The sequence below is a fragment of the Manacus vitellinus genome, unplaced genomic scaffold (genome assembly GCF_001715985.3).
Source record: "Manacus vitellinus isolate BGI_N305 unplaced genomic scaffold, ASM171598v3 scaffold_0_pilon, whole genome shotgun sequence".
In the NCBI taxonomy this organism is placed as follows: domain Eukaryota; kingdom Metazoa; phylum Chordata; class Aves; order Passeriformes; family Pipridae; genus Manacus; species Manacus vitellinus.
In genome coordinates this window covers 33,957,748-33,984,227 of record NW_021938789.1, presented here as the reverse complement: position 1 = coordinate 33,984,227, position 26,480 = coordinate 33,957,748, and the positions used below count along the sequence as shown (strand labels likewise).

The window sequence follows — 26,480 nt, the reverse complement described above, 5'->3', positions numbered from 1 at the left end:
AGATGGGTGCTAAAAGCTTCAACAATAAAGAATATAAGAGCACTTTGGTATTTTAGGATTTTTTATTTGCTTTGCTTTTAATACTCATTTGTCTACAAATCACTCCTGCAAGAGACTTTGTTGAATACAGGACTTAGTTTTCTATACCAATATAAATGAGTGAGTTTAGGTCAGATCAGTCTCTCATGTGAGTAAAGTACTAAATTAAATGAAACCACTGACAAAATTTCAATGTGGTGCCAATAATGCTGTACCAGTGTTCCTTTTAGTTCCTAAAGGATGTGTCTGTGCCCACCTTTTTTTTTTTATTACCAAAGTAGTTATAGGTACAATGTTGCAGCATTGTTGATTGACAGCAATGATATTTTTGAGGCTGCTGTAATTTTGGTTATATCATCAGACAACACACAAGTGAAATAGTTCATGGAATAAAAATATCCTGTGTAAAATGGAATGAATGTCAGACTGGCTTAAAATCATTGCTTTGAAGAAATTGTCAACTAACTGGTTTGTTTTCCATTCTGCATCTGCAGTGAATTAAATGTATTCTAAGTAGATATTGGAAAGACACTTTTTTCTCTGTTAGGCACGTTATATTTCATTTGCTTTACTGTAATTTGTTTCTTTCAGCCTGTGGAGAAACGCTGCAAGAATCTACAGGCAACTTTTCTTCTCCTGGATTTCCAAATGGTTATCCTTCCTACACACACTGCATATGGAGAATCTCTGTGACCCCAGGAGAGAAGGTATTTTAACATTTCTTTAGTTAACACAGATACTATTTTCAAAGTAAAATGTTACATTTCTTTAGCTTTTCATTGAGTTTAAAATATGAATAATAATTGAAAATAATGGTATGTCATAAAAAACAGGACCATTGACTACGTACTATTGACTTGACTTTGATCTGTGGCGTTAGAACCACATCATCTATTGGATGGATGTCCTTGTGAGATGAAGATATGATTTCAATCTGCTATATGTTTGCATGATGAAATCCCTTCAAAACTGGCTCCTACTTCAGTTCGTGGTTTGGTGTAAAATGGAAGAGGTTGTTCAGGCTACTGAATGTTTGTTTTTCCAGCATGGGCTCAGGCAAACTGGTTGAGCTGTGTGGGGCTGATAGCTGGGCTATAACTAGGGAAGCTTAGTGTGTTAAATAAGACGTTTCTAAAATGAACAGTAATAACATGAAGTAAAGAAAGTGTCATTGTAGGTGTTCCCTAGTGATTCTAGGGACTCTAGTTCACTATTGATTCTAGTGCATATGGTTCTACTTTCTGGGATCAGTTTTACAGGAAAAAAGGTGGGGAAAAAAATGGGCTTGGGGAGAGAAGTGTGCTGTCCTAGTGAAAGCAAAAGCTGTTATTCTTGTGTACACTTTCAAAATGTGCTAGCTGAATCTTGTTTTAAATTACCGGCTCAAATATCAGGCTGCTTCAAAATAAATTAGGATAAAGGAAGTGATGAAAAGTTTCAGCTGAGACAAGTTATGCAGGAAAAAAAAGGTGTAAGTTTCATTACATGAAACAGTGACTGATATTAAGCAGTCAAATACTATAGACTAAAATATAGACTCTAAAGAACAAATACAGAACCTAACATGAGACTCAGTACTGAAAATTCCAAAGAGGAAGCCTAGCATTTGCCCCCATATATTTCAGTGGTCTTCCACTATGTATATATCAGACATAGTTTTCTCCTGATCATATTACTTTATTCCATGTTGCTTTCAGGTCAGCATCCTGGTAGATGCCAAGTATATATATTCTTGATGTTTTAATAGATCCTGAGGAGCTGTAGGAGCATTTGCCACTGTGGGGTTTGAAAGTAAAATTATTTGGAAAGTGTTTGCCATCCTCTGGGCAAGAGCCAGAGACAGGAGGAAAAATAGACACTGTACTGGGAGGGCGTGGGTGGCTGTACAGGTTGTCAGGGAAAAACAAATGAAAACAGATGAATAAGCTACAGGTTTCACAAAGGATGCAAATTAGTCTAGATAGGTCGTTTTATGTTCCCACTATTTGTGTTGCTTCTTAGACATTGTTGGGATAACAATGAAAATGGCTTAGGTTTCTTTTCCATCCCTCCATCAAAAAAAAAAAATGTTCATCTACAATTATTTGCTTTTGAAAACAATATTAATGTATGAGTTAGTGTTCATGCTTAAGTATTCATAGCATACTCCAATTTTGTGTCAGCCTATCCATGGACACTAGTGTAATTGTAATATATTTGTGTTACCATTATGTTTGCAACCACCACTGGAGCACTATTATATTGTAAAAAAGCTTAACAGGGGAAAGCCCCTGTCTTGAAGTCAGCAGTGTAAAAGGGCTGATTCCCTTTCCATCTTACTTGCTGCTCCAAATGGGGAAAACACTAAGCAGAATTTTCTAACTGAAAATTGACATGACAAGTTGTGTCCATAGGGCACTGTTATGGTCTCCAACTCTCATAATCTCCATATAGTTCAGCAAGAAAGAAGTAAATGATATTTGTGCTAGAAAGTTTGTTTTTTCCATGCTATTCCCATAGGATATTTGCTGTCTTGAGATAAAGGACCCAACTTGCAACCATGATGTCTAAATCTTAGCTAATGCATATGTCACGGTACTTTGGATATGCATTATGCTTGATGTCAGTTTTTCTCAGTAGATGGTGATAACACATTCACATAATGAAGGGAAAATCAAAATATATTTAAATTTTTCTTGCTTTGCTGCTTTGACCCTGTTAAATCTCAGGAATGTTGTGTGGAAGTTAGAGTACACATAAGTACATCACATCATGTTATGAAATGTCAGTGAGCACTTTAGTCACCTAAAAATAAACTGAAAAAGCGTTGTCTAGCTCTTGTCTCTTATTTATTGAGATTTAGCACAGATGTTTGAGCATAGTTCAGAGGGCTTTTATGCATGCTTCTTTCTGCAAGTAAGGACTCTTATGGTCTTTCATGGCCAGAAATTTAATGAAGGATGGAACTGCGGTGGTATGCATTAGCTGCAGAATTCCTTCTACTCATGAGACATCATAAATTGCCAGCCCAACCTAAAATGTGTGCGTTCCCATGAGGCAGTCCATTCACCTTTTACTTTTGAGATTTAAGGCTATATGGTAAACAGCTGTACACAGTATATCTATACACAGAAAAATCTCTGAGGAAGGGTGGTGTTAGTAATGCTGTATGCCCTCCTCCAGGGCAAATCCCTCCTTCTGGTATGTAGAAATTTTATTGGCATAGGGAGATGCAACTGTACCAGTGTCTTGTTTGAATCTGCCCTTTTGAATGTTACATTACTTTTCAATTTTTCTTAAGGTTTTACATGAATGATAAAAATAGGACAGAAAAATCTTAGACTGATATAGGGAAAAAATGACACCTACAGAAAACTTAGTACTACCTGGTGTTTTCTATATATTTTGTGCTTTCTTATCTCAGGTAGTAGGAGTTATGATATATTCTCTCCAAAGCTGCAGTAGCACAACTGAATCTGCTGTGTAATCAGTAATTCTTTAATTGTGCTGACAAATACCCATTGATTGTTTTTCCTGTGAAGCCCCTTAGTTGTTCTGTCCCCTTTAAACAAGCTCTGCCTTGTCTGTAGCTCTGTTTAATACCTTGCAGAATCACAAATCAGAATGTTAAATATATTTACACTTTTTTGGTTCCTGACCAGAAATCATGCTGTGACAGACTGGGGGTTCTGCCTATGTACAGGTAATGCATTCAGGTCAATGTTAAGAAATTGCTGTATCATCAAATACCTTGGCATATCAGAGTGAGAAAAGGCTGTGAAGGTTATTTCATGTAGTTTCAAAGGTGGGGGCTGTCGAGGAGGCTCATGAAATTTTAATTATTTCCACTTAGATAGCAGCACTTTGAGACATTGACATGATCACACCTAAGTAAAACCATCCATTCCACAACCCATTCCTAGCAACTAAGGTTTGGAAAAAGGCAAATTTCCAAAAAAGAATGGAGAAATCTGATGTTTCAGCTGTTTCACGGAAAATGGCAAACTTGTGGCCAGGCTGATGAGAGACCTTCAGGCTCTACACAGTTGAAACAATGGAGGAGGTATAGGTTATGGCTTCCATAGCTTGCTGCCAACAGAGCCAGCTGGGTTAGCTTAACAGCTCTGGAAGGTAGCCTGACTTAACCCAGCTGTTTGCATCTCATCTGGGCAAATAAAAAGACTCCCCCTTGTGAACCTCTCTGACTGCACGGTTGGGGTGAAGTCAGCATGGGTGGAAAAGGATGAGACTGATGAGGTCAGTAGGGTTTTTAAGTAATGTGGCTAGATACAGAGATACTACCTATGGTTTGAGACAAAGAGAAGGTAAGAGTTTAGAAGGAATCTGAACTACGAAGTGGATGGTCTTAGGAGAAGAACAAAAGTTTCGTGGTTGGTGTGGCCTCTTTATTTGAAGGACAAGTTAAAGGAGAACAAGTCTGCAAAGGACAGCCAGAATTGCTCTGTGAATGAGAGAATGAACTCTCTGCCATCCTCCGAGGTAGATTCAAATAGCACTTGGAAATGTAATAAAAAACTGAAGCAGAGTAAAGCCTATGAATGTTTGTACTTTTAGCCAGATCTGTAATATTTCTCATGGAGAATTACATGATAAGTAGGTGGTTTGGGAATTCTGATAGTATTTGTGCATTTATTTCTTCAATGCATGTTCCTGAAGAAGTGACTAAGTAGTAAAGGCAAAATGTCCCATGATTTAGATATCTGTGAAAGGGTGCATGTAACACAGAAGAAGTTTGAGAGATGGAGGTAAACTATCCTGTCTGACTGTCTGGAACTGATTGTACCATTTATAGTGTTATATTTTTAACTTGCAGCTGGACTAAGGGTAAATTCCTCTCCTTTCAACTGACACTCACAGCTGTTTCGTAGGCTGCCATGGAGATGTATTTTTGCAGTGTGAGGTATTTGCCATTGTGCAGCAATTCATGTTTGTTCTATAATGGCAGGTTTCAATTGTGAGTTCCTAGGATCAAAGCTAAAAATAATACCACTTCTATGCTCAAATGTGAATAGTGAAGTATTTTAGTTAGGTTGAAATACTTATTTATACACACTGAGGAACTGATACAGAAGAAGATGAATTCTTTTTCCAAATACACCTAAATCCAATAGAAAGGTATTAATTGGAAATGATCTTATAATACAAAATATGAGCAACTTTGACTCTTCTTGTTTGGATTTCTCCCTGTAATTACAGGACATGATGGTAAGACTATACCAGCCAGTGAGGGTCTAAACTATAGATATTGTGTCAACATGTGATCAGGATGAATCCGATTCCTGTGTTAAAAGTGTAAGTTCATGGCAGTTTAGGATTAGTATTTCTAAAATAGGAATACTGTAATTCAATGTAAGGGTTGTCCTCATAGTAAGTATTGAAAATATGCCTGTTTAGAGATGTTTTCAATAAAATTGGGAGACCAAGTTCAAAAATTCCAGAAATTTCTCAGATTTCTATATAAAACTCTATATAAACTCAGATTTCTATATAAAAAGCTTTATTACATTTTCATTAAAATCATTAAGGGATCGTATACCATTTCTTTTTAGTGATCTTGCTTTCAGAATTAGTGTCCATCATTGTCAATATTTACATATCTAGAAATAAAATATCATGTCAAAACAGTAGTGGAAGGAAGCACAAACTAAAATAAATTTTATTTTTTTACAGCTGTCAGTGTTGATTATAGTCAGAATGTAATAGAAGAGGAATTGGCAGAATTATGAAGTGCCTTACTTAAAGTTATATTAGCAAGTTATTTTACCTTATTAGCATTCTCAATTTTTTATTTCTTAGTGAAAAGCTCCCCATGAGCAATTAAATGTGAGTAGTTTGTCTCAAATCTGCTCAAGTATGTAAGATTAAATGAAAAAAAAACTTTTCATGTTCCCAAGCAACTTTTACTTACTAGAAGAAATAATTGAGGAGTGGTTAATTAAGTGCCTAAATAGTTGGAATCCTGTTACAGGTGACCACTCTGGCTTCAGTTCTGCAGAATGTTGTTGTGATTGTTTTTCTGATATTAATCACACTTGATTTATTTAGATATTCTCCTCTGATTACAGATTGTTTTAAACTTCACCACCATGGACCTTTATAAAAGCAGTCTCTGTTGGTACGACTATATTGAAGTAAGGGACGGCTACTGGAGAAAATCACCTCTGCTTGGTATGCAACTCTTAAATGCTGCACAGTCTACTGTTACCACACTCATTGGGCTCAATGGACTTAATGGTGAATCCACAACAAACCTCTTGGTTTTTAGGTGTCTATAATGTATCTAAACTTGGGGATGGGAAAAAATCCTCTAAATGGCCTCAAATAAGTTGCTTATTTACTTCAAGCCTTAAGCCTTCCTTTCACGCAGCTGTGTATGAGGAAAGATGCAAACTACTAACTGTGTAACTTTTTCCTTTGCTCATAGATGTCAAAATAAGAAGCTGCCAGAGTTCTGTGCACAGAGATGGGGAAATAGTTTACAGACATATCTGTAGAGCATGTAATGCTAAATCCATGGATCACATGATAAGCACATTCACTATGCATGAGAGCACCTGGTATAGAGTTGTGCTTATGAGCTCTGTTTCTGTACTTTTAAAATTATGAATAGAAGATTGTTTCTATTTCTACTTTGTATGTCCTTCCCTGCTCTTGCAGGGAAAAGACATGCAAAGCAATAATGAATTAAGTTTGGTTTGCAACTGATATGTAAAGGCTTCAGCCATCCTATTTTTCATTCAGAAGAATTAAATATGGGAGATTTTACCCCTGTAATGCTACTGCCCAGACACAGACAACAACTTTTTAACCGGCATGTCTATTTTGTTGGCCTTGAACAGAAAAGAAGGAAGAAGAAATTAAGACCAGACAGTAATTATACTTTTCTCCCATTCCCTATCACCTGGACAAACAGAAATTTCACCTAGGCAGAATTTAAGAGGATAATGTAGAATACGGTCATTTAGATGTTAGTTTTTAAATCTCTTTGGTCCTTAGACACAATGACCAGTATTACTGTGACCTAGATTTTGTTCCTCTTTTAAGATTAGTACTCACTTTCCCTTCCATAATGCGTGTGTTTGTGTGTATAGAAACAATCTCTAACAATATTATTTTTCCTTGATTCCCCTAAGGTTTTAGACTTGTGAACCTGACTGCAATAAAAAGAAGTAGTGAAAGCTTTATAGTAAAATCTTTGTGTATTAGGTCCTGATCTGCAGAAACACATATGCTTAACTATAAGCATATGAATAGTTCCACTGAGTTGGTTCTGCCACTTCTGCTTATAATGTTAAACACTTGTATAAATGTTTGCAGCATTTGGCTTCAGAGGCGGCAGAAAATGCAGTTACTGGTTGCATGTTTTTAGGCAGGTTTTGTGGTGACAAACTGCCAGAAGTCCTTGCATCCTCCGACAGCAGGATGTGGATTGAGTTCCGCAGCAGCAGTAACTGGGTTGGGAAAGGTTTTGCAGCAATTTATGAAGGTAAGCTTCTTATAGCATTAAAAATGACTTGATTATGGAAGAAAAATATTAACTGGATACCTTGGGATATTAAAAAACCAAACTAGCAACAGCAACAAACCAGTATGAAATTTGTATTTTATTACTGAGACAGTAGATGTTAACTTTCTAGACAGCGCATTTTGAAGCTCCTCCTGTGATCAGATTTCAGCTGAGCTCTTTTCCAGGGAAACCACTGATAGTATCCATAACCATTTTTTACCAGTTGTTTAATTAACTAAATGTGCATGTTCTTGTGCTTAGTGCTTGGAAAGATTTCTTTGAGTACTTTCTGTGTATTCTTCAGAAAAATCTGACTTATATTTTCCATATGCACTGGGATTAGTTAATAGAGGCACTCTTGCACACCGAGTATATTAGCAAGTCAGCATTCACTTAATTAAAATAGAGCCTGTTTTCTTAAATACTGAATCTATGGTGGTAAATATTATGATTCAGTTGATACTCACAGATATTTACATGATTATCAGAATCGACCCTGAAAAGTGCATGTACTTCTTATGAAAATATTTTTTTATTTATATTAGCTGTTTCTTCAAATTCAGACTAAGGTTGAAGTGATAAACTGTAGGTTAAAATGCATAGACCATTATAAAATATGACATTTGTCTCTTTCTAAAGGTTAATAAATATTAATGAATAATGTTTACTTAATATGTTTCAAGGGTGAACAAAAATTTAATTTATTTTGACTTCATAAATATATTGTGTAAAATTTATAGATTCAGATTATCCATGATTACAAAGTCTTCCTGAACATTGTAGACATATTCAGAGCTATTAGAAATGCTGATATGTGCTGACTGAAATATATATAATGGTTTAAATGGATTGTGTTTCCAGTAACTTATCCCTGGTAGATTTAACTGTTTTCCAGAACAATCTTATTATTAGTTTTAAAATGGGAGCATATAATACAGTTTGGGTGTGGGGAAATTATTAACAACAAAAATTTTATGCTTTTATCAGCTATCTGTGGAGGTGAAATCCACAAAAATGAAGGCCAGATCCAGTCTCCCAATTATCCTGATGACTACAGACCAATGAAGGAATGTGTGTGGAAAATAACAGTGTCAGAAAACTACAATGTAGGATTAACCTTTCAAGCATTTGAGGTAAAGCTTTTTAACTAATAGCAAGAAAGCATCTAGTGGATAAGTGACAGTAACATTTAAGGGAATACTTATTAAACCTGTGAACAAATTTAAGAATTCTCTATGAAAAATTAACTCCAGAATCCATGAAATCTTCCCTTCTGCAGAAATTTTCAAGATTAAAGTTTTTCATGTTTTCTATAATATTTGAATGACAATGTTTAAAGTATTGAAAATAGTAAAAGTTTACCAAATACATAATCCAGTTCAGCAGGGCTACTTTAATATTCTGTTAAATAACCAGGATTTTTTATCTTTGCTAAATCTTATCGTTAAAAAGGACTATATGTCTGGAGAAAAAACACTGTGTTTTTTGCATCTGTTTTGAGAAGAAAAAACCCCCAAACTACTTATATTCAGATTACAAACCTGTATTTAGTGAGGGAAGAAAAAAGCCATGGTGAGTCATACTAGTATGTCTTTAGTGTACATCTCTCTGAGTATAACATTGCTAAACAGTGTTAAACTATTATATAGCAAATAAAAAGTAATATTTAATATGTCTTTTTTATCCCTACACTATACACTAACTTGAAGTTTGTAGAGAAATTTAGTAAAACACTTTAAATTTACTTGTTTTTCTGAATATAGTTCAGCAGTAAAGACATGAGGCACACTTTTTAAAAATCTAAAATTTTTGGCTTTATGGTGTACATAGACAGAGGTATAGTAAACATAGCTATAATTTCTAACCTGTCATTTTATTCTTACAGACAGACTTCAGGGTTATAGCACACTTTTGCTATGACTGATGAAAGATCTGAGCATGAGAGAGTAAGGGTTTGGGACTTAACAGCAATTATGAATATAAAGTATAGAAACTTTAATAATTTCACAGATTCTACTTAATTTTCCCTTTTTTTAAAATCCTGAATTAATGTCAGCTCTAGTGCAGATAAGATCAGCTCTCCCTGCCCAAACAGTTTTCCAAATGCCCTTCAGAGTCTGCATGATGGGGCTCAAGATTGCTTAACATAGTATGTCAGTCCCTTTATTTAAGCACTTTTAAAAATAAACAGTGTTTTCAATAATTTTATATAATTTACTGACTAGATATGGAACTTTTCTAGTCTTCCATTGGTGCACAGTATTTTTTAGTGTGATCACAAGGGAAATGGCACTATGCCTCTGCAAGAGACTTGCTGCAATATTTGATCTCCATGCAGTTGCTCAGCAATGGTTTACACATGCAATACATTATCACTTGAGCTGACCTCAATTCAATATCACCTCTGGGAGAATTAAACTTACATCTCTGCGTATCTTTCAGGATCTTTTTCTAATCACCAAATTGTGGACTGTTTACAGGTGTGAAGGTGGCATGCTCATGCCTCACCATATAGGCAGTAATTAGAAGCAAAGGACCAGCAAAACAGCCCAATTTAGTAGGCAAGTGGGTAAGGACATAGGAAGAAATGTCCAGTTTTTCCCCCAGACTATTTAGTATTATGGCACTCTCTAGAGGAGAAACGTGTGGACTGACACCTCATAAGAAGAAAGAGGAAATTGAGCAGAGGTACAGTTCAGCAGTAATCTCAAGCTGGTGGTTCTTCTGGGTGTATTTTGAAAGGAAAAAACAAAATTTTCCAACAGTAGGGACTTGAAAGCTACATACTTTTCCAGGGAGAGTCTGAACTGTAATTCCAGAGTGGCAAGATGCCCTTGAGCATCAAATGAGGTGCCCCAGAAAGGCACAAGACTGTTATATCTGTCCTTGCAGCATTTCTTACTGACTTGTCCACCAGGCTCCCCGCTGAGAATGAGAGTTGCTTTGGAAACTGCTCTGAAGTGCCTTGCCTAGACACTCACCATTGGGTCTGATTTCCATTTCAGCTCCAAGTGCTTGAACATAGGTGTTCTGTTTTTTGATACTGAGTCCCTCTCTGGACTGAATCCCTGGTGCGCTGCCTAGTAAAACAGAAAGTTGTTTAAAAAATCACAGTTCTTTGTGCCAGCTGAGACTGAAGAAAGCAAATGTCAGGCCAAAGACTTATTGCAGTGTGTTTGTGGGAAAATTATTTCTCTGTCATTTGAAAGGTACAGTTAAGTAAGAGGAATTCTTGTTATCCATATGTAATACTAGAAAAAATAACTGTATAAATAACCTTCACTCTGAAAGGAAAGCACTAGGGAAGCTGAGATTTCCAAATTGTATCAATGAGTCATCTTATTTTGCCTGCTGTGGGCAACGCATTTTCCACTGAGTGTGGGATTACTGTTTCTTATTTAGCTACTATAATTTCTACTGTCTGCATGGCAGTAGAGATGTTGGGACTGGTAACTCCATCTTTTTGATTGTTATAGTCACCTTTATAATACTGATCTTTCAAAATTAGCAGGTTGGTTTTGTTTGTTTGTTTGTTTGTTTAAAGAACTTTTGTTAGCACGCAGTCTCACCAGCTAAGGCAATCCAGAGGGTTTGTAGAGCTGATCCATATTAATCTGCCTCATTTGAGTGGCCTTGTTAATCTTGGTGCAGATAGTGTTCATTTAAATTATTTTTACGTAAGTCAGGGAATAAAATTTGTCTGATCTGATTCCAGTAGGCATGTAGGCCACTTTTTATGATTAAAGTCTACAACCTGAGGCAGATATGTTTACCTCTATTGCAGTTTGACTCTATGAACAAATAAATTAACAATGACAAAAAATAAATGGAAGATTTTTCCTGAAACAGAATTGCTCCCAGATTTACTTTTCATATTCTTTTCTCTCTTTTTTTTGTTTGTTTTTGTAAGGTTTTAATTCTTTTTTTAATTTAAATTTTTTACCTTTTTTTCTTTCTGTTGGAGGAGTGCTACAAACAAAGGTGCTCTGGAATTTTGAACTAAATATTTTAGTCTAAAGTTATTTGGTTTGTTGTGGGTTGGATTTGTTTTGTTTTGGTTTGGGTTTTTTGTGGGGTTTTTTTGGGTTTTTGGTTTGTTTTTTTTTTTTTTAAAACCTTGAACCACACACAAGGAGTTTTCTTTTCTTTTGACAATGAATATTGAGAATGTCTCTGGCTTGTGGTTTCTCCAGGAGATTTCTTACTGTTTTCCTGCAATTTTGTTCCTGTCTTAGGAGTTTTTCAGTCATTTTCTCAACTTAGTCCTCTAATGCCATTCAAATTTAAGGTTTCCTCCAAGGCCTTCAGGAGCCAGTGGTATCTTTCATTTTCCTATAGGAAATGCATTTTTCTGTAAACCATTCTTATTTATGTTTTTTTCTGAATTTGCTAACATTTCACATATTTCTTCTCATCCACATATAATATCAGTCTTGTGAAATTTTAATGTTCCAGTAAGTAAGGTTTATGGGATCAATGCATTTACAACCAAACTCCCTAGGAGTCTCTTCATTAATTAGAGGAGATATTCCTCAAGGAACAAATAGGAAGTAGGAAGAATAAGAGAGAGAATAGGAAGGATAGAAAGTATAGGAGGAAGTAGGAGGAATAAGAGACTGTTGCAAGTATAATAGATCTTTGTATAGCAGTGTTCCCAGATGACAGTATCATGACATCTTAAAACCTGAGGTATAGATAAGAAAAGCATGTTTTATACTAGTCCTTTTTCATTGTTTTTCCAAGTGCCTTAACACCAGTTATAATTTCTCAAAACCGCAATACTATATATAACTTGTGTTATACATAGGAGTAACACTTCAGTCCCTTAACATAATAATGTTGATAATAATAATGGCATTATTTGCACTACTAATATGCTAAAATTAAATAATTATGTTAAATGGCCACCTTTTTTTTTTCTTTTTGAAAATCAATAGTACTTTGTACGTTGGTTGATTTTTATAGTCTTAGGAAGTTTAGAAACTAACTACTATGCAAAATATATTTTTAGCTGTTGTCTTCTGTCCAAAATAAAGTGATCCTCTGAAAATAAACTACTAATTCACCTCAATGGGAATTTGACACATGCAACTCAGAGCCGCACTGGGCCGGCAAATAATCATAATTTCCATGTTGCCCATAAAACATGGAAACATGATAAAAACTGATGTTTATTAAAAGCCTTGAGTAGTGAAATGATCATAGAGCTGTGGGGAAAATGCACAATTCCTTCACTGATATTAGTGGTCTTTGGACCCGTTCACCTCTTTCTACATCAGAGTGCAGTATGATTTTTACAGTGATAACAAGGAGACTTTGTTTCAAATTGGAATATGATATAATGTGTTTAATCTTTATTATTTAGATTAATGAAAATTTGGAATTGGTATTATCAAAAACTTACCAGTGCTCAGGTAGATACATTCCTGAGTGCGTTAGTTGTAAACATACAATTGCCACTCAAATAAGCAATAGGTAGTTGCACCACAAATCTTCATGACTTTTCTCACTCTCACTCAAGCTCTAGCCAGGGCAATTCCTGAGGAAACATCTAGGAAATTACAATAAATGGCAATATGGTTTGTGCCAGAGAAGTGACTGGGAGAAAATTATGCATGTAAGTGGTTAAAGAACGTTTCCAACGTTCGTTGGAAGAAGAAATGTTAAGTATAAGTGCCATTAAATTCCAATGAAATCATACAGTCCCTTCCCTCAATTTTCCCTTTTACATAAAAAAAGCAGAAATCCTAGCATGCTAAGTGAAAACTCCTTAGTCTGTGGTGGTTACTGAGCTTAGTGTTGGTCATAATGCACAATAAGAGCAGACTAACAGCAAACACTTGCGCTAACTGTGCGGCTTAGGTGCAAGAAAAACTCTGGAGATAAAATGTGGATTTTTATGGGTTTGGTTTTGAATTCGTTATTGTTTTAACAGAATTTGGATATTCTGAATGAAATTTGAGGCTTCTCCAACCCCTTTTTACCTGACTGTGATCCTGCTGCCCTGCCCATCCCCTTCCATTCCTAAACTTGCCTCATGATTCAGCTAGTTAGTTGAACAATAGTATTCTTAAATATGCTTGGATCCAATATGCTTGGATCTAGTTAATTCTTTTATAACAAAGATGCTATATTACATGAATGACATAAGGTATTCTGGCAGTGAAACAACCCAGCTCATGAGGGTTTTTAATTCTGTTGGGAAAGATACTCTCTCAGTAAAGATAAGCATCATAAATTATCTGGGCTCCATGTAGGGTCGTATTTGGGCTGCTACTGCTTTCCTCACTGGTGCAATTCCCGTTCTGACTGACTCTGCAAATACTATTATGTATAAAGAGCACAAGGTTTGTTACTCAAGTAGAATGCACACATACCCACTCACATATTAGTCTGTGTTTGGATGTCATCCAGCAGAAAGTTTAAGTGAGAAGGGAAATTTTCAAGTGTTCTATTTTCAGTAGATTTCTCCATCAGTACAGAAAAGATTCACTCATTGACCCAGAAAGTCAAAAGATGACACCTGAAATCAGGAATCCTGCAATGGAAACCAGACACATCAGCTGCAGAAAAATTATGACTCTTTTTTTTTTTTGTCCTCTGTTCTGTTGACTACTTAAGAGTTGATAATTTTACAAGTGTGTTTGAATCTAATCCTACAGATGCCTCCAACTCTTTAGGCACAGCAATTTTTTACATTTTCCCTGCAACATCAGTGAATAGTGACAAATGCAAAATTTGTAACTGTGTGGAGGATGAAGAAAGAGTCTAAAAATCTTATCATATTAATAAAAATTAAGCTTTTTAGTATTGCAAAACCAGTGGATATTTATGACCTGTTTAGTTGTTGAACCATTAATCTTGTTGAGTGTACATGAGAAAAGAGGACTTGGGCTCAGAGTAGAAATTTGACGAAACATTAGGAAGCTTAGAGGTGAGAGTGTCTTTTTTAGTTACTTTTTTCCAGTTAGACTGCTGTGTCCTTTGTAAAATTTCAATAATTTTTCTTGTAGAAAACAAGTAGAGTTAAAAGAAGTTCGTGATACTTGTTCATCTTCCTGATGTTTGAACCCTAAACAGAGATACTAACTTTAACTTTGAAAAAGTCCAGTTCTGTTTATTATCTGATTGATATTTGATATTTATGGTTCAGATGGGTCACGTTGATAATTATGTTTTACAGATTGAAAGACATGACAACTGTGCATATGACTACTTGGAAATTCGAGATGGAACAAATGAAAACAGTCCTTTAATTGGTCATTTTTGTGGCTATGACAAGCCAGAAGACATTAGATCTACCTCTAATACCCTGTGGATGAAGTTTGTTTCTGATGGAACTGTTAACAAAGCAGGATTTGCAGCTAACTTTTTTAAAGGTAAATGTTAAAGCTTATTGGGATTTGTGAACAGCCTATCACTTCTTTTTGTACTAGAAAAATTATTACAGGATATTAAAAATATTTCTCAATCTTTTTCTACTAATAGTAGTTCTGGAGTCTCTAGCATATTTTTTTACCGAGGATACAATATAATCAAAACAAAACAATAGAGGTATTTGAATCTCTTTGTAAAATGTATCCAAAGAATGAAGGAACATAACCGTTGCAACTTTCTACTGTCTTCAGGTTCAGTTAATCAACTTAGTTTTGAAACATACCTAATCTTGTGAAAAAGTGGCTTTTTTTGACTTGTATTATCAAATACAAACATTATAATTGCAAATGGATTTTTTTCTGTTAAGGGGGTTTTTTTTGTTGTTTGGGATTTTTTTTGTCTAAATTATGTGGGTTTTTTCTGATCCATTTGCTGCATTAGGCTGCTTTATCAATTTATTACTTTCTGTAAGCAAGAAAATAAAAAGCTGAAAAGTCGTAGTGAGCAATGATCTCACAGTCTTCCACCAATTTTGAATGACTTTTGGGGAGAGGAAGGTGCCATACAACTGCAGCTATATCTGAAGCATGTGGTGTATGGGAAGTGTAATTCCCATCCTGTGCTGCCCATGGCACGATTAAAGCCACTGGCAGTGGTGTGGCCAAGAAGACACCTGAAATACAGGTCATGCCATCGGAAGAACATTTTTGCTTTTTTGAAAAGACACAAACTGTGGCTTTCCTTCCCCTAACTGACAGTTTTCAGTGTAAACAGTTATAACTTTGAAGGCTATAGGCATCAGAGGGGGAGCTCTGTTTTATTCCTAGGAAATTACTTGTCCTGGTGTAAGGAAACAATATTTTAACATCTGAGGAATATTTTAGCAGTGAATCTCATGAGTATACTTCAGAGCTAGTAGAGAGAATACACAATTCCTTTCCCTTCCCTTGCCCTGATTCATCCTGTTCCCTTTAATATCAGTAGAATGAAAACCTGGGATTTGAGGATTCTGTTAATCTGTTTTTGAGTATGAATTCAGGATAATGCACAGATTGATTCTGTGGGAGATAAAGTGCCCTTCAAGTGACCCTACTGTGGATTTTCTGTCTTTCTTTCAATACTTTATACAACCTTTAGATTATGGCTGTCTGAATTACTGTATGCTGCCCACAAAGTGCTTACAAATTAGTTCTGCAGCTGTCAGTAGGCATTGTTAAAAAAACCAAAAAGCAAAAATAACCCAACAACAAAAAAAACCAAAAACAAATGAACAAACAAACCCCAAAAAACCAACAAACAACCCCCCCCCCCCAAAAAAACCACAAACCACAAAAAAAAAAAAAAAAAAAAAAAAAAAAAAAAACCACCAAAACCAAAACACCCAAACCCTACAAAGGACAAATTTTTATTTTTCCCATTGCGGGTCTCCTAAGCATTTGAAAATCCTCTAGTCAGCAACCACAGTGTGTTATGTAGTGCACCTTACAATGGCATGCATACAGCTTTCTGGGTTAATATTGATACAGCAGTTACAGCCAAGGAAGGTAATTATTTAACACATTTTTACATTCTTCCCTGTCTTGGTAGAGGAAGATGAATGTGCCAAACCTGACAACGGTGGCTGTGAGCAGCGCTGTGTAAATACTCTGGGCAGTTACCAGTGTGCCTGTGATCCTGGATATGAACTTGGTCCTGACAAAAAGAGTTGTGAAGGTACAGTGTGTTGCTGTTCTGTGGGCTCTTTAAGCTCTCAGGGTGCCATTGCTTGAATGAAATACTACACATTTTATATGCTCCGTCCTAGCAGGGCAGACCTGTGCAATCCAACTTGGAAAACCAAGTGCTCCCTTTTTAGTAGTGGTGCCAGAGTAATGTCTGTAATGCAGAGTAATGCAGCAGTCATGTACATCTGATGTCTGTCAGCAGTTTAGCTTTGTGGATTTTGCTGTTAGTTGATCAGGAACAATGCAAAGCAGGACTTCATACTACTTACTACATTATTCATACTCACTAAAGCAAAGTCTACCACTGTGCATAAGGAGACAATTAATTACCAGCAATGTGCCACTGTCTCAGAATCAGAGTATTTAACAATCCCTCTGGCTGGGGTGTGCCTGGGAAGTGGCAGGTCTAAAAAGCGGGATCCATTAGTCCACCTCAAAGTTCTGAGAAACCATTCTCACTCCTGATCAGATTGTGGACTTTTCTTGCTGGAAACAAATTCTACTTCTCAGGGTGAGAAAAATGTGTTCAAATAATCATTTGGAGAAATAAAAATCTGATAAGTGGAAGGCTGTAAACATAGGATTGAACTTTTGCATTCTATGCATATTTCATATGAAAGGAAAGAAACATAAGCTCTTGATCATTATGCACCAATTATTGTTGGATTTTTATTCATAGACACCAATAAATTAAGGGATACCACAAATTTATTCTTAGCTTTTCTGTTTGACTCGTAAAAAGAAAACAGAAAAGGAATACTTCCCTTGTGCCCAAACAGTAAAGCAACTCTAGCAAAAGTCCCTTCAAGCACTGCAGTGCATTGTAGAGCAAAAACCCTGAGCTATCCCTTAAAGTGTATATATGATTGTTCCATGTCAGGTGGCACTCACTGTATATAGATAGTACTTGGGACTGCTGAACTAAAATCACTATCTAGTCACACTGAGCATTATGTCCTAATTATAGTTTGGGCCTTTAAGGAGTGAGCTAGATGTATTAATTCACACATGATGCCAGAGTAGAAGTTAGAAACTTTGCCCTATGCTTCACTGAAGTGTCAACAAGCAAAGAAATTTGCTTGATGGTCTTCTAGTCCAAATCTCCCCCAATGACAGCATATTAGAAAGCTTTAACTTTTGGTTTGGGGGCTTTTTCCCCACCATTGCCTCAGCAATCTATAGAACAACGTTCAAAAGCAGAACCTGAAATCTGGCAGTACTTGTCCTGATCCAGACTGTATCATTTGAGGGGACATCTTGTGTCATCTGACTGCAGCCTCTAAATCTATGTCTGGTGTTTTTTGATACGCTATGGTGTGACCCAGGGTCTCAGTCCACCCACCCCCATCAGATTACCTTTACATGTATACCAAGAAGCATTCTGCATGGAAAGCCAGGAGCCAGTCTGAGTTGAAAAAATGAGCCTTGACACAGTAACTGGAGAGTTCTCCCAACTGTGTTAGATGAAGTAGATGCAGTGTGTGAGATCATCAGCTAGATAAGAATAGCCAGTTTGTAAAGCATTCAGTGTTAGCAGAGAGCAGTTGAGTAGATCTTCCCCCCTCGGGCTCTTTGGAAAGATTTGTGGATGATTTCCAGTGCTGCCATAGTGCTGTAATGGTATCAGTGTAGCAGAGTGTGATCAAGAGCCCCTGCAAATCCCATTACTTTCCTTTTTTATGTAAAAAATTTACACAGATGGAAAAGATAAATGAGTTTATCCTTTTCTAGCTGAACTGCATTCACATAGTACAGTATTTTTCTGTTGTATGGTTGTCTCTATTTGACATATATTTGAAAATAAGGGGCATTTTCTCTATTACTTGAACATCTGTACTTCAGCAAAAGTAATTATGACTGAAGTGTGCGTGACTGCTATTCCAAAGAAGTGACCCTATCTAGTAGATTATGGGAGGCATATACAGCTATATGAGCTGAGACAGGTAAGGCTGAGTCTGTATCAATAGTCAGAGAGAAACTGGGGAAATGCGGAATGCATCTTAAGTAGTCTGTCTGTCAGAAGAGGGGTGGTCAAGGTCCTGGGGAGGGTGGTGAGGTCAAAGGACTTGCATGGGAAAGGCTGTGAGAGAATAACCAGAGTCTCTGGAGAGAAGGGAAAAGAATGAATATGATAACGCCTTGTATAATCCTGAAACTTATCTCTGTTCACAAACCTGCAAGCTGTTCAAGATAGGGGCTGTCTCTTTCTCCTTGTTTGCACCACGAATGATAAAACAAGATTCTGATTAGTCTGTCTGGGCATTACAGCACTATAAGTAATGAGAGGACTGATTCTTCTCAGAGTGCTTCTGTTTACAGTAAAACATGGTTTCAGTCAAGAAATTATGCTCTTTTAATTTTACAGCTGCTTGTGGAGGACTCCTGACAAAGCTAAATGGGACTATAACCACACCAGGGTGGCCCAAAGAGTATCCTCCAAACAAAAACTGTGTGTGGCAGGTGGTCGCCCCAACGCAGTACCGAATTTCAATGAAGTTTGAGTTTTTTGAGTTAGAAGGAAACGAAGTAAGTAACTGTGTACAAAGAGCTGCACAATCTGTTACATGATGAAGAGTTTTGCAAGCATTTGAAAATAGATATCGTCTTATAAAACCCTTGCTGACCTTTCATATGCTGACAATAAGCATAGATATTCTTGTTTTCATTTTGGGACTGTTTCTGGATTCTTTCAAAACAAACATGGAGAGAATAGCTCTCTTTTACATATCATCTAAATGTATATGCATTACAAGAAATTTAAAAAAATGTTCTCTGCTGAGTCTCAGCTGACTTTTTTTATCAACAAAGTAAAACAGAGCAAATGGGGCTGAGGAATATTGGAAAGAATTCAAGAGAAGAAAATCTGGAGAAACCAAATCATCTTTACAGACTGACTACAAAGCATACACATAAGATGTGGTTAGTAATGAAGTGAGGGAGCATTTAAATCACAAGAATCTCAGTGGGGGAATATTTTAAAACAAACAGTACCAGAAATAAGGCACAATAGAATAGCAGCAGTTTTTGAGCTGATCAGCCCCAAGGCATGGGGGATCTTGTCCCCAGGTAGCAGGAGGGACAGGGCAGAGCCCTTCATCTAGTAAAGGATACTCCTTACAGCTTTAAACAAAGTGGTAGGGGTTACAGTGTTTTTTTTGGATGAGAAACATAAAATACGGGTTTCAACATCAACTTTTAATCTTTTTTTCTGCTTGGTAGACACTTCCCTGTCATAACATTGAGTTCCCTTGTCACACTCCAGCCATAATGTGCTGTAGCCATTGAGTTTCTATGCATGTTCTTCACATGGCATTAAGGATGCAAATCCCAGGACATTATTTCTGACTAAACAAATTTGTAACAACATATTTAGGATAAAGATGGCCTGTCTTTTGGGCATGGGATTTAAAGGGGCAAAAGCTTCAGTTTAATTTATAACTAAGAACCAAACCAGACATGCCTTCTCCAAAATACATCAAAATTATTTGCAGAGGCAGCAATGTGAGATTTTTTTTTTCTCTAGTATTTGGAGTGGGTTCTAAAGATCATGAAATTCCAACTTTCAAGGATATATATGTTCCACTCATGCCCTATTATAATTATTACTAGAACTGAAAGAGGTGTAATAAAAACTTAAAAATTCCAGAGAATTAAAATTTATTTACCATTTGAACAAATCGTAATTTTTTTCCCCTGCCCTTTCTTGGTACTTAAGATTTGCAAGGAAAACACCTCGGGTATGATGAAGTTAAATCAGTTTTCTGAGGTCATACAAGACATGTAACTTAAGCAGATTCAAAAAATTTAAATGTTTTTCAACATTCAGAACTTCAGTTTGATCATCTCCTGTGCTACTAAATCTTAGCTTTATACTGTTAAAAGGTAGTACTAATGATGTGAAAATCAGAAGAAACATATAATATCTGGAAAATTCTAATATATTGTCTGAGTGCAGACAAAAAAAGTATACATTTATCAAGTACTCTAATTATTTTTTTCTTATAGGAGCTCCATTTAAGGCCAAGTTTAATATGCCTTTTCCACTATTACAATTTTAATATTTTATGTTTACATTTTACATTTACCTTGTATAATTTTTTTCAATACAGTGTAGTACAGAGGACTAGACCTATCTGAAATTACCTTTACCTGATCAAAAGCTATGAAACCATAAAAACTCACCACTAGTATATTGCTGAAATTACTGGGATTTATTAAAAGTAGTGAGCTGTATTTGAAAATCACATGCATTATTATGAATTTATCTTCCAGTAATATAAATCAGCATGTATCAGTAGCTCACGTTTTACGAATCTTTGTGTTTTTTATATTGTATAAGAATAGTTGCGACTGAATTAGTCACTTTCTGACTCTGCAATATATGAAAATTATTCCAATAAAAATATAAATTTAATCTATGTCTTTGGTGTGTTATATTAAAAGCAATTGGAAATGTTGACAATTTTTCCCAAGGAAAGAGAATAACAAATGCCAAAACCTCCTTTTCAATTGTTCCCTTCCAGCTCCTCTGACAATTCTTTTTTGCCTGCAAATTGTGATTTACCAAATACAACTTGGATTTAATGGACAATATAAGCTCCATATGAATCCTCCTGGCCATTGTTTTTTCTTAAGCTATTAATTGCAGACAACTGGGACATTTTTGATTAAATGATTGATAGTTGAGCCTAAGAAGCTTAGAAGTTTTTGGGTGGAAGGCTTTAGGTTGGCCAAGGGATTATGCATTGAAAGTATTATCATGAATAGTAGGCCTTGCATAAGGCTTTTTTATTACATTATTTTACTTTATTTTTAACCTTTTAATGAAAATGGCATGTATCATGCATTGACATTATAGCTAGGCTACTGTTAAAGAACAATGTACTGTTTTAATGGTGTGGATTCATATATTTGTAAATAAATTCATAAGTTTTAAATACATTATGGTAGAAATGAACCTTGCAAGTTTCTAAGTGAAAATTAATATTTTTTAAAAATCTATGAGATGCAAGCAGTAGAAAGTTTGTAGGTTCAAGGTATGTCGTTTATAGCAAGCAAATAGGTATAATTTTTAGGGTGAATGGTTCCAGATTTTAGTTTACTGTCAATGGAATGTTTACTTTTTAGATTAAATAGAAATACTACCAAGCATCTTGAAATTTAGACATGAAATAGAGATGAGTATCTATAAAAATATAATTTTGAATGTAATTCATAGTATAGTTTTGTGTTAGTGACCTTAAAATGTTCTTACATAAAGTCAGTGAGTGTTTGTAAGAATTTACAAATGTTTTCAGTCATGTATTATTAAGCAGCATATACCAATCACAGTTCTGACATTTGCAAACAACTTCATGCTTTTATTATGGTTAGACAAAATTTTTTCTCTCCTTTCTTTTCTCAGGTTTGCAAATATGATTATGTAGAGATTCGTAGTGGCCTTTCTTCTGATTCTAAGCTACACGGTAAATTCTGTGGTACAGAAGTGCCTGAAGTCATCACCTCTCAGTACAACAATATGCGAATTGAGTTTCGATCTGACAACACTGTGTCAAAAAAAGGTTTCAAGGCACACTTCTTCTCAGGTATAGAAAATTGCTCTTATATACCTGTGAGTGTCTCTGAGTGTCCACTGACTGGGTGGAGCGAGCACTCTCTTGGTTTGAAAATGATTGACCTTTTTGTTTATGGTTTTCCTGATAGCTTTGAATTTGTTTTATTTACATAAGCATAAACCCTTCTTCTGTCTTAAAATACCCTTCTGAATTGTAATGTCTGTACAAAATAGATGAATATATATATATATATTTTTTTAAATAACAGCAGAAGCAAATAAACTTTGTGGGATACAGAGGAAGAAAGTAAGTTCACTGTATTCCTGCATTTTTGTTACATTTCTTTTATCACAAGTTTTGTTGCTATTTTTTTCAAATCCCAGTTGTAATATGATACCAGTTGCGTACTATGTACACTTGCATTTTTTCTACTCAGGTCTCTTAATATATTCCATTTGTTGGGAAATTACCACTGTGCTACAACATTTGTTTAACATTATGGGTATTTTTGTGCCAAACTTTGCACTTCTTAATGTTTTGCAGAAGAACAGAGTTTAAGATCTTGCTCTTGCAAAAATCTTTTTATTTACGAGTGTAGTTTTACTGAGGCAGATCAGAGTGATGGAAGTTTATATCATATAAGGACGTATATTCTTGAATAAAATTAGACATGAGTGAAGCTTAAGATGTGAGGAAATATTTGCACAACAGTTGTCTCTGCAATTACCCATTGAGACTAGAATATAATAATCTGACTCTGGCAGGATACCACTCAGTGCTTGTTGAGAAATTTTGCTTTGTGCTATTCCTGTGTGTTTACACACACACACAAATGGGGAGGTATGTTATCTTGTGTAAAACAACACAAAAAAACAGTCCCATCTGCGCCCCTCCCTAAACTGGATGTGCCATAGAAGAATTTGGGAGTTGAATTGTGCCCCAGGTTTTTTTGAATCTAGAGAATCCTTAGCATGTAGTAAAATATGTTACCATTATGAGCAACTTTTTGCTAAAATATTTTATGAAAACTGAAGTGAAATGGTATTTAATTGGTTACTGTTAATAACTCATCATTATGACTAGGTAGTAAGTAGTATAATGTATAAGTGAGATGGTTTGGAAAGGGAAAAAGTAACTAAGACAAACAGTTTAGACTTTGAATGTTTCCTATTATTTAATATTTTTATTAAGCAATTATGAAAGATGAAAAAGGGTGTTTCATCTCATGCAAAGGCATTAACAAACATTTTACCTTCTCTAAAGTATATTTTTTTTTTCTAGTAGTCACATTTCTCTGATCATAGTCTTACAGATCCATCTTTACATATAGTAACAGTTTTTGCTTTTAAATTTATTGTTTACAATAGCAAGAAGCTTTCAAGATTTCCTTCTATTTGTAGTAAAAACATGTGTGCACACAGAACTTCTTCCTAGAAGAAACACTTCCTAGAAATGCTTACTCAACAAGTTATTTTATATAGGCCTCATAATTGTCACATATTTTGACTTTTTACAGAAGTAAGGATTGGTATGTTCAAGTTCTAAAAACTGCAAATGAAGTTTGTTAAATCTTTTCAAGATCTATAGAGCTATGTCACATAAGATTGGCAATGATAGCTTTGTAATTTGTGTAAACTCTGGTTCAGAAGTTGTGTTTTCTGGACTTGCTGAACATTTACACATTTATATTCAGTTAAATTTTGGGTTTCTTTGAAGTGATAGTTCATCTTCACATATGTACTTATTTATTTTATTGGTTGCTTAAGTGATTTTTTTACTATTATGAATGAGTTCTAGGAAGAAATCACACCAATGCTGTATCTTGGGGAAAGTCTAGAGTATAAGTCATAGAGTACAAAGCATCAGCTTGTAACGCTTCAGAACTGTTTCTCTTGTATTTTTCAGTTCTGGATAAAATTTTCTTACCTTTCCCTCAAAAGGTGAAAACAGGATTTTCCTGGTAATTGAAAAAAAAAAAAATATTTGAATTACATCACTGATCACCAGAAAAAATTAATTAGTCAGGGATAAATCTGAACTGATGTGTTTTTTTAATTAATAGAAACATGTGATGTGTCCTTGATATAGTATATATCTAATTCCCTTCAAAAAAAAGAGATAATTTGATATAAATAGTCCTTAATTCTGTAAGCATATAAATTTACTGTTTCATAATGCATTTTTATCATAGTCTCTTTCCTTGTTTCATATGAGTCCAAATACTTTGTATTTTATTTTTCTTTTTTCTCAGTTCTCTTCCAGTTTTTCTAATTTCTAGCAGATTCTATTCTGCTAAGTTACCTTTCTCCATTTGAAAATATTTGACAATTTTTTAATGCTTGAAACAAATCAAACTTCCAAACATAAAGTATCTAGAAAGAGCATGTCATCTCCAAATAATTCATCAGACAAAAACCTTAGGGCTGTCAGAAAACACTGAGACTTTCTTACCCCTGAATTCCTTAATATGGGCATAATAGGCTACTGAAATATCAATGAAGAACAGACCTGAGACTTCAAGCAGTTTGACTTTTGGAAGTCGGTAACTGATAACTTTTCAGCTGATGAAATGTGGGGGTTTTGCCTATATATATATATATGTATATGTATATATATACGCATATATATATATACACATATATATTAGTCTTCAGAAGGCAATACTTTTAGAATGATATCTGGGTAGAAATGCTTAGATACTTGCTGGAGGCATTTACCAATTTTATTAATTAAATCACAATAATATGTGTAAAGAGTTATAAAGACATATATAATGAAAAAAATGTAATGAGTAAAACACTGTATCTTGCACTCTATTCACAAATAAAGGGCATAAGCAATGCTCAGCAAGAGAGAAAGGTGGGTATGTCAGATTAGTGTGAAGATTAGGAACTGTAATATGTTCCCCAAGCACAGCCAAAGAATTTCTCTTTTTTTTGTAACTCTTTTGGTGGTGAATTCTGCAGCCACAGCTAGAGCTGAGAAAGCATGGCCCAGCTCCAGCTTAGAAGACAGAAAGCAGTTTTTGGGTGGTTGGAACCTACTGTGATAAACTGTGAAAGCAAACAGTGACATAGGGCAACAGATGACCTGCATTAGTAAGGTATTTGTGTTGATACAAGACAACATGTAATTACATTTTTGGCTGTAAAATAGTGTTAACAGCCAGACAGGTGCTACTGGAAAGTGAGAAAAACTTTTTTTTCCAGTATTCTGTAAAATTTTCATTTGATGGGACAGTTCTGAAGAAAGCTCAATTGGGAGCTGTTGCCGGGATCTAGCTGATCTACAGAGACGCTATTGTATATTTGTAATCAAGTTTATTGGATAAAGGGAGGAAACTAGGAAGTAATGATATATTAATTTTTTAACACTTTTAATAAACAGTTTTGGAATTGGATAAATAAAATAAATAAATTAAATAAATAAATAATAAAACTTTGACTAATTGGGGTTTTATTCTTCTCTTTTTTTCTGTCTTCCTCTGTCTCTCTCTTCCACTTTTGTTACAAGACAATGACCTAGCAGTCAGTCCCTGCAGGACCTAGCAATCTGCTGGGCCTGTAAGACTAGAGCAGTGTAAAATAATGCCAAAAATATAATAATATTAATAATATATATTAAAAAAAACCACCCCCTTTATTTTTTTTCTGTGATCTTTCTGAGAAGATAACCTAAGGATCAGTGATAATATGTCATTAAACTGCTTCCCTTTGTCATAAGTTTTAGAGTTACTTCAGTGTTTTAAATAAACATGATTCTTTGCGTGATCATTCAAAAGATACATGATGTTTGATGAAATAAGGTTTGTTGGGACATTTTTTCTTGGGTGATGATTCATTGAGCAATTAAAAATAGAAAGCTAGAATGTTTCTGGCCTTGAGCACAAACTCATCTCTGGTGCCATCCTGGTACATTTTTTTCCACAGACAAGAAAGCTGCCTGCAAAGAGAAAATTTTTCTTTTTGAATCTTGCGAGGATTTGATACAGGTCCCTTCAGGCCGAGTACGTATTAATCACAGACTGGTGGCCTCTGAGGGTCTCAGAGGTACGACCATTTGTCCTCTGAATGATTCATTCTAACATTTTGTTGAGAATGGATCTTTCCCTCTTCTGAGTACTGAAATGAGAAAAGAAGGAAAGTATCCATTCAAAACTGGGGGTTCTAATTTCCATCTGTCAGCATAACAAATGGCTTTGTTTTTACATGGCAAAACATTTGTTCTTGGAACTAATGCAGACTAATTGTTTTTTTCACGAATTTTGAAACTGGGCAA

General features: G+C 35.2%; 1 protein-coding gene across 1 annotated transcript in view; it reads left to right on the top strand.

Annotated features, from left to right (window-relative positions):
• The window catches only part of TLL1 (tolloid like 1), a 76,270-nt gene that overhangs the window by 32,749 nt on the left and 17,041 nt on the right, over positions 1 to 26,480 (top strand). Inside the window, exons 9-16 of the mRNA XM_029959453.1 lie at positions 631 to 746; positions 6,105 to 6,207; positions 7,409 to 7,525; positions 8,534 to 8,679; positions 14,730 to 14,925; positions 16,511 to 16,636; positions 19,013 to 19,173; positions 22,052 to 22,232. Coding sequence (XP_029815313.1) covers positions 631 to 746; positions 6,105 to 6,207; positions 7,409 to 7,525; positions 8,534 to 8,679; positions 14,730 to 14,925; positions 16,511 to 16,636; positions 19,013 to 19,173; positions 22,052 to 22,232 — 1,146 coding nt within the window. The remainder of the gene's footprint in view (positions 1 to 630; positions 747 to 6,104; positions 6,208 to 7,408; positions 7,526 to 8,533; positions 8,680 to 14,729; positions 14,926 to 16,510; positions 16,637 to 19,012; positions 19,174 to 22,051; positions 22,233 to 26,480) is intronic.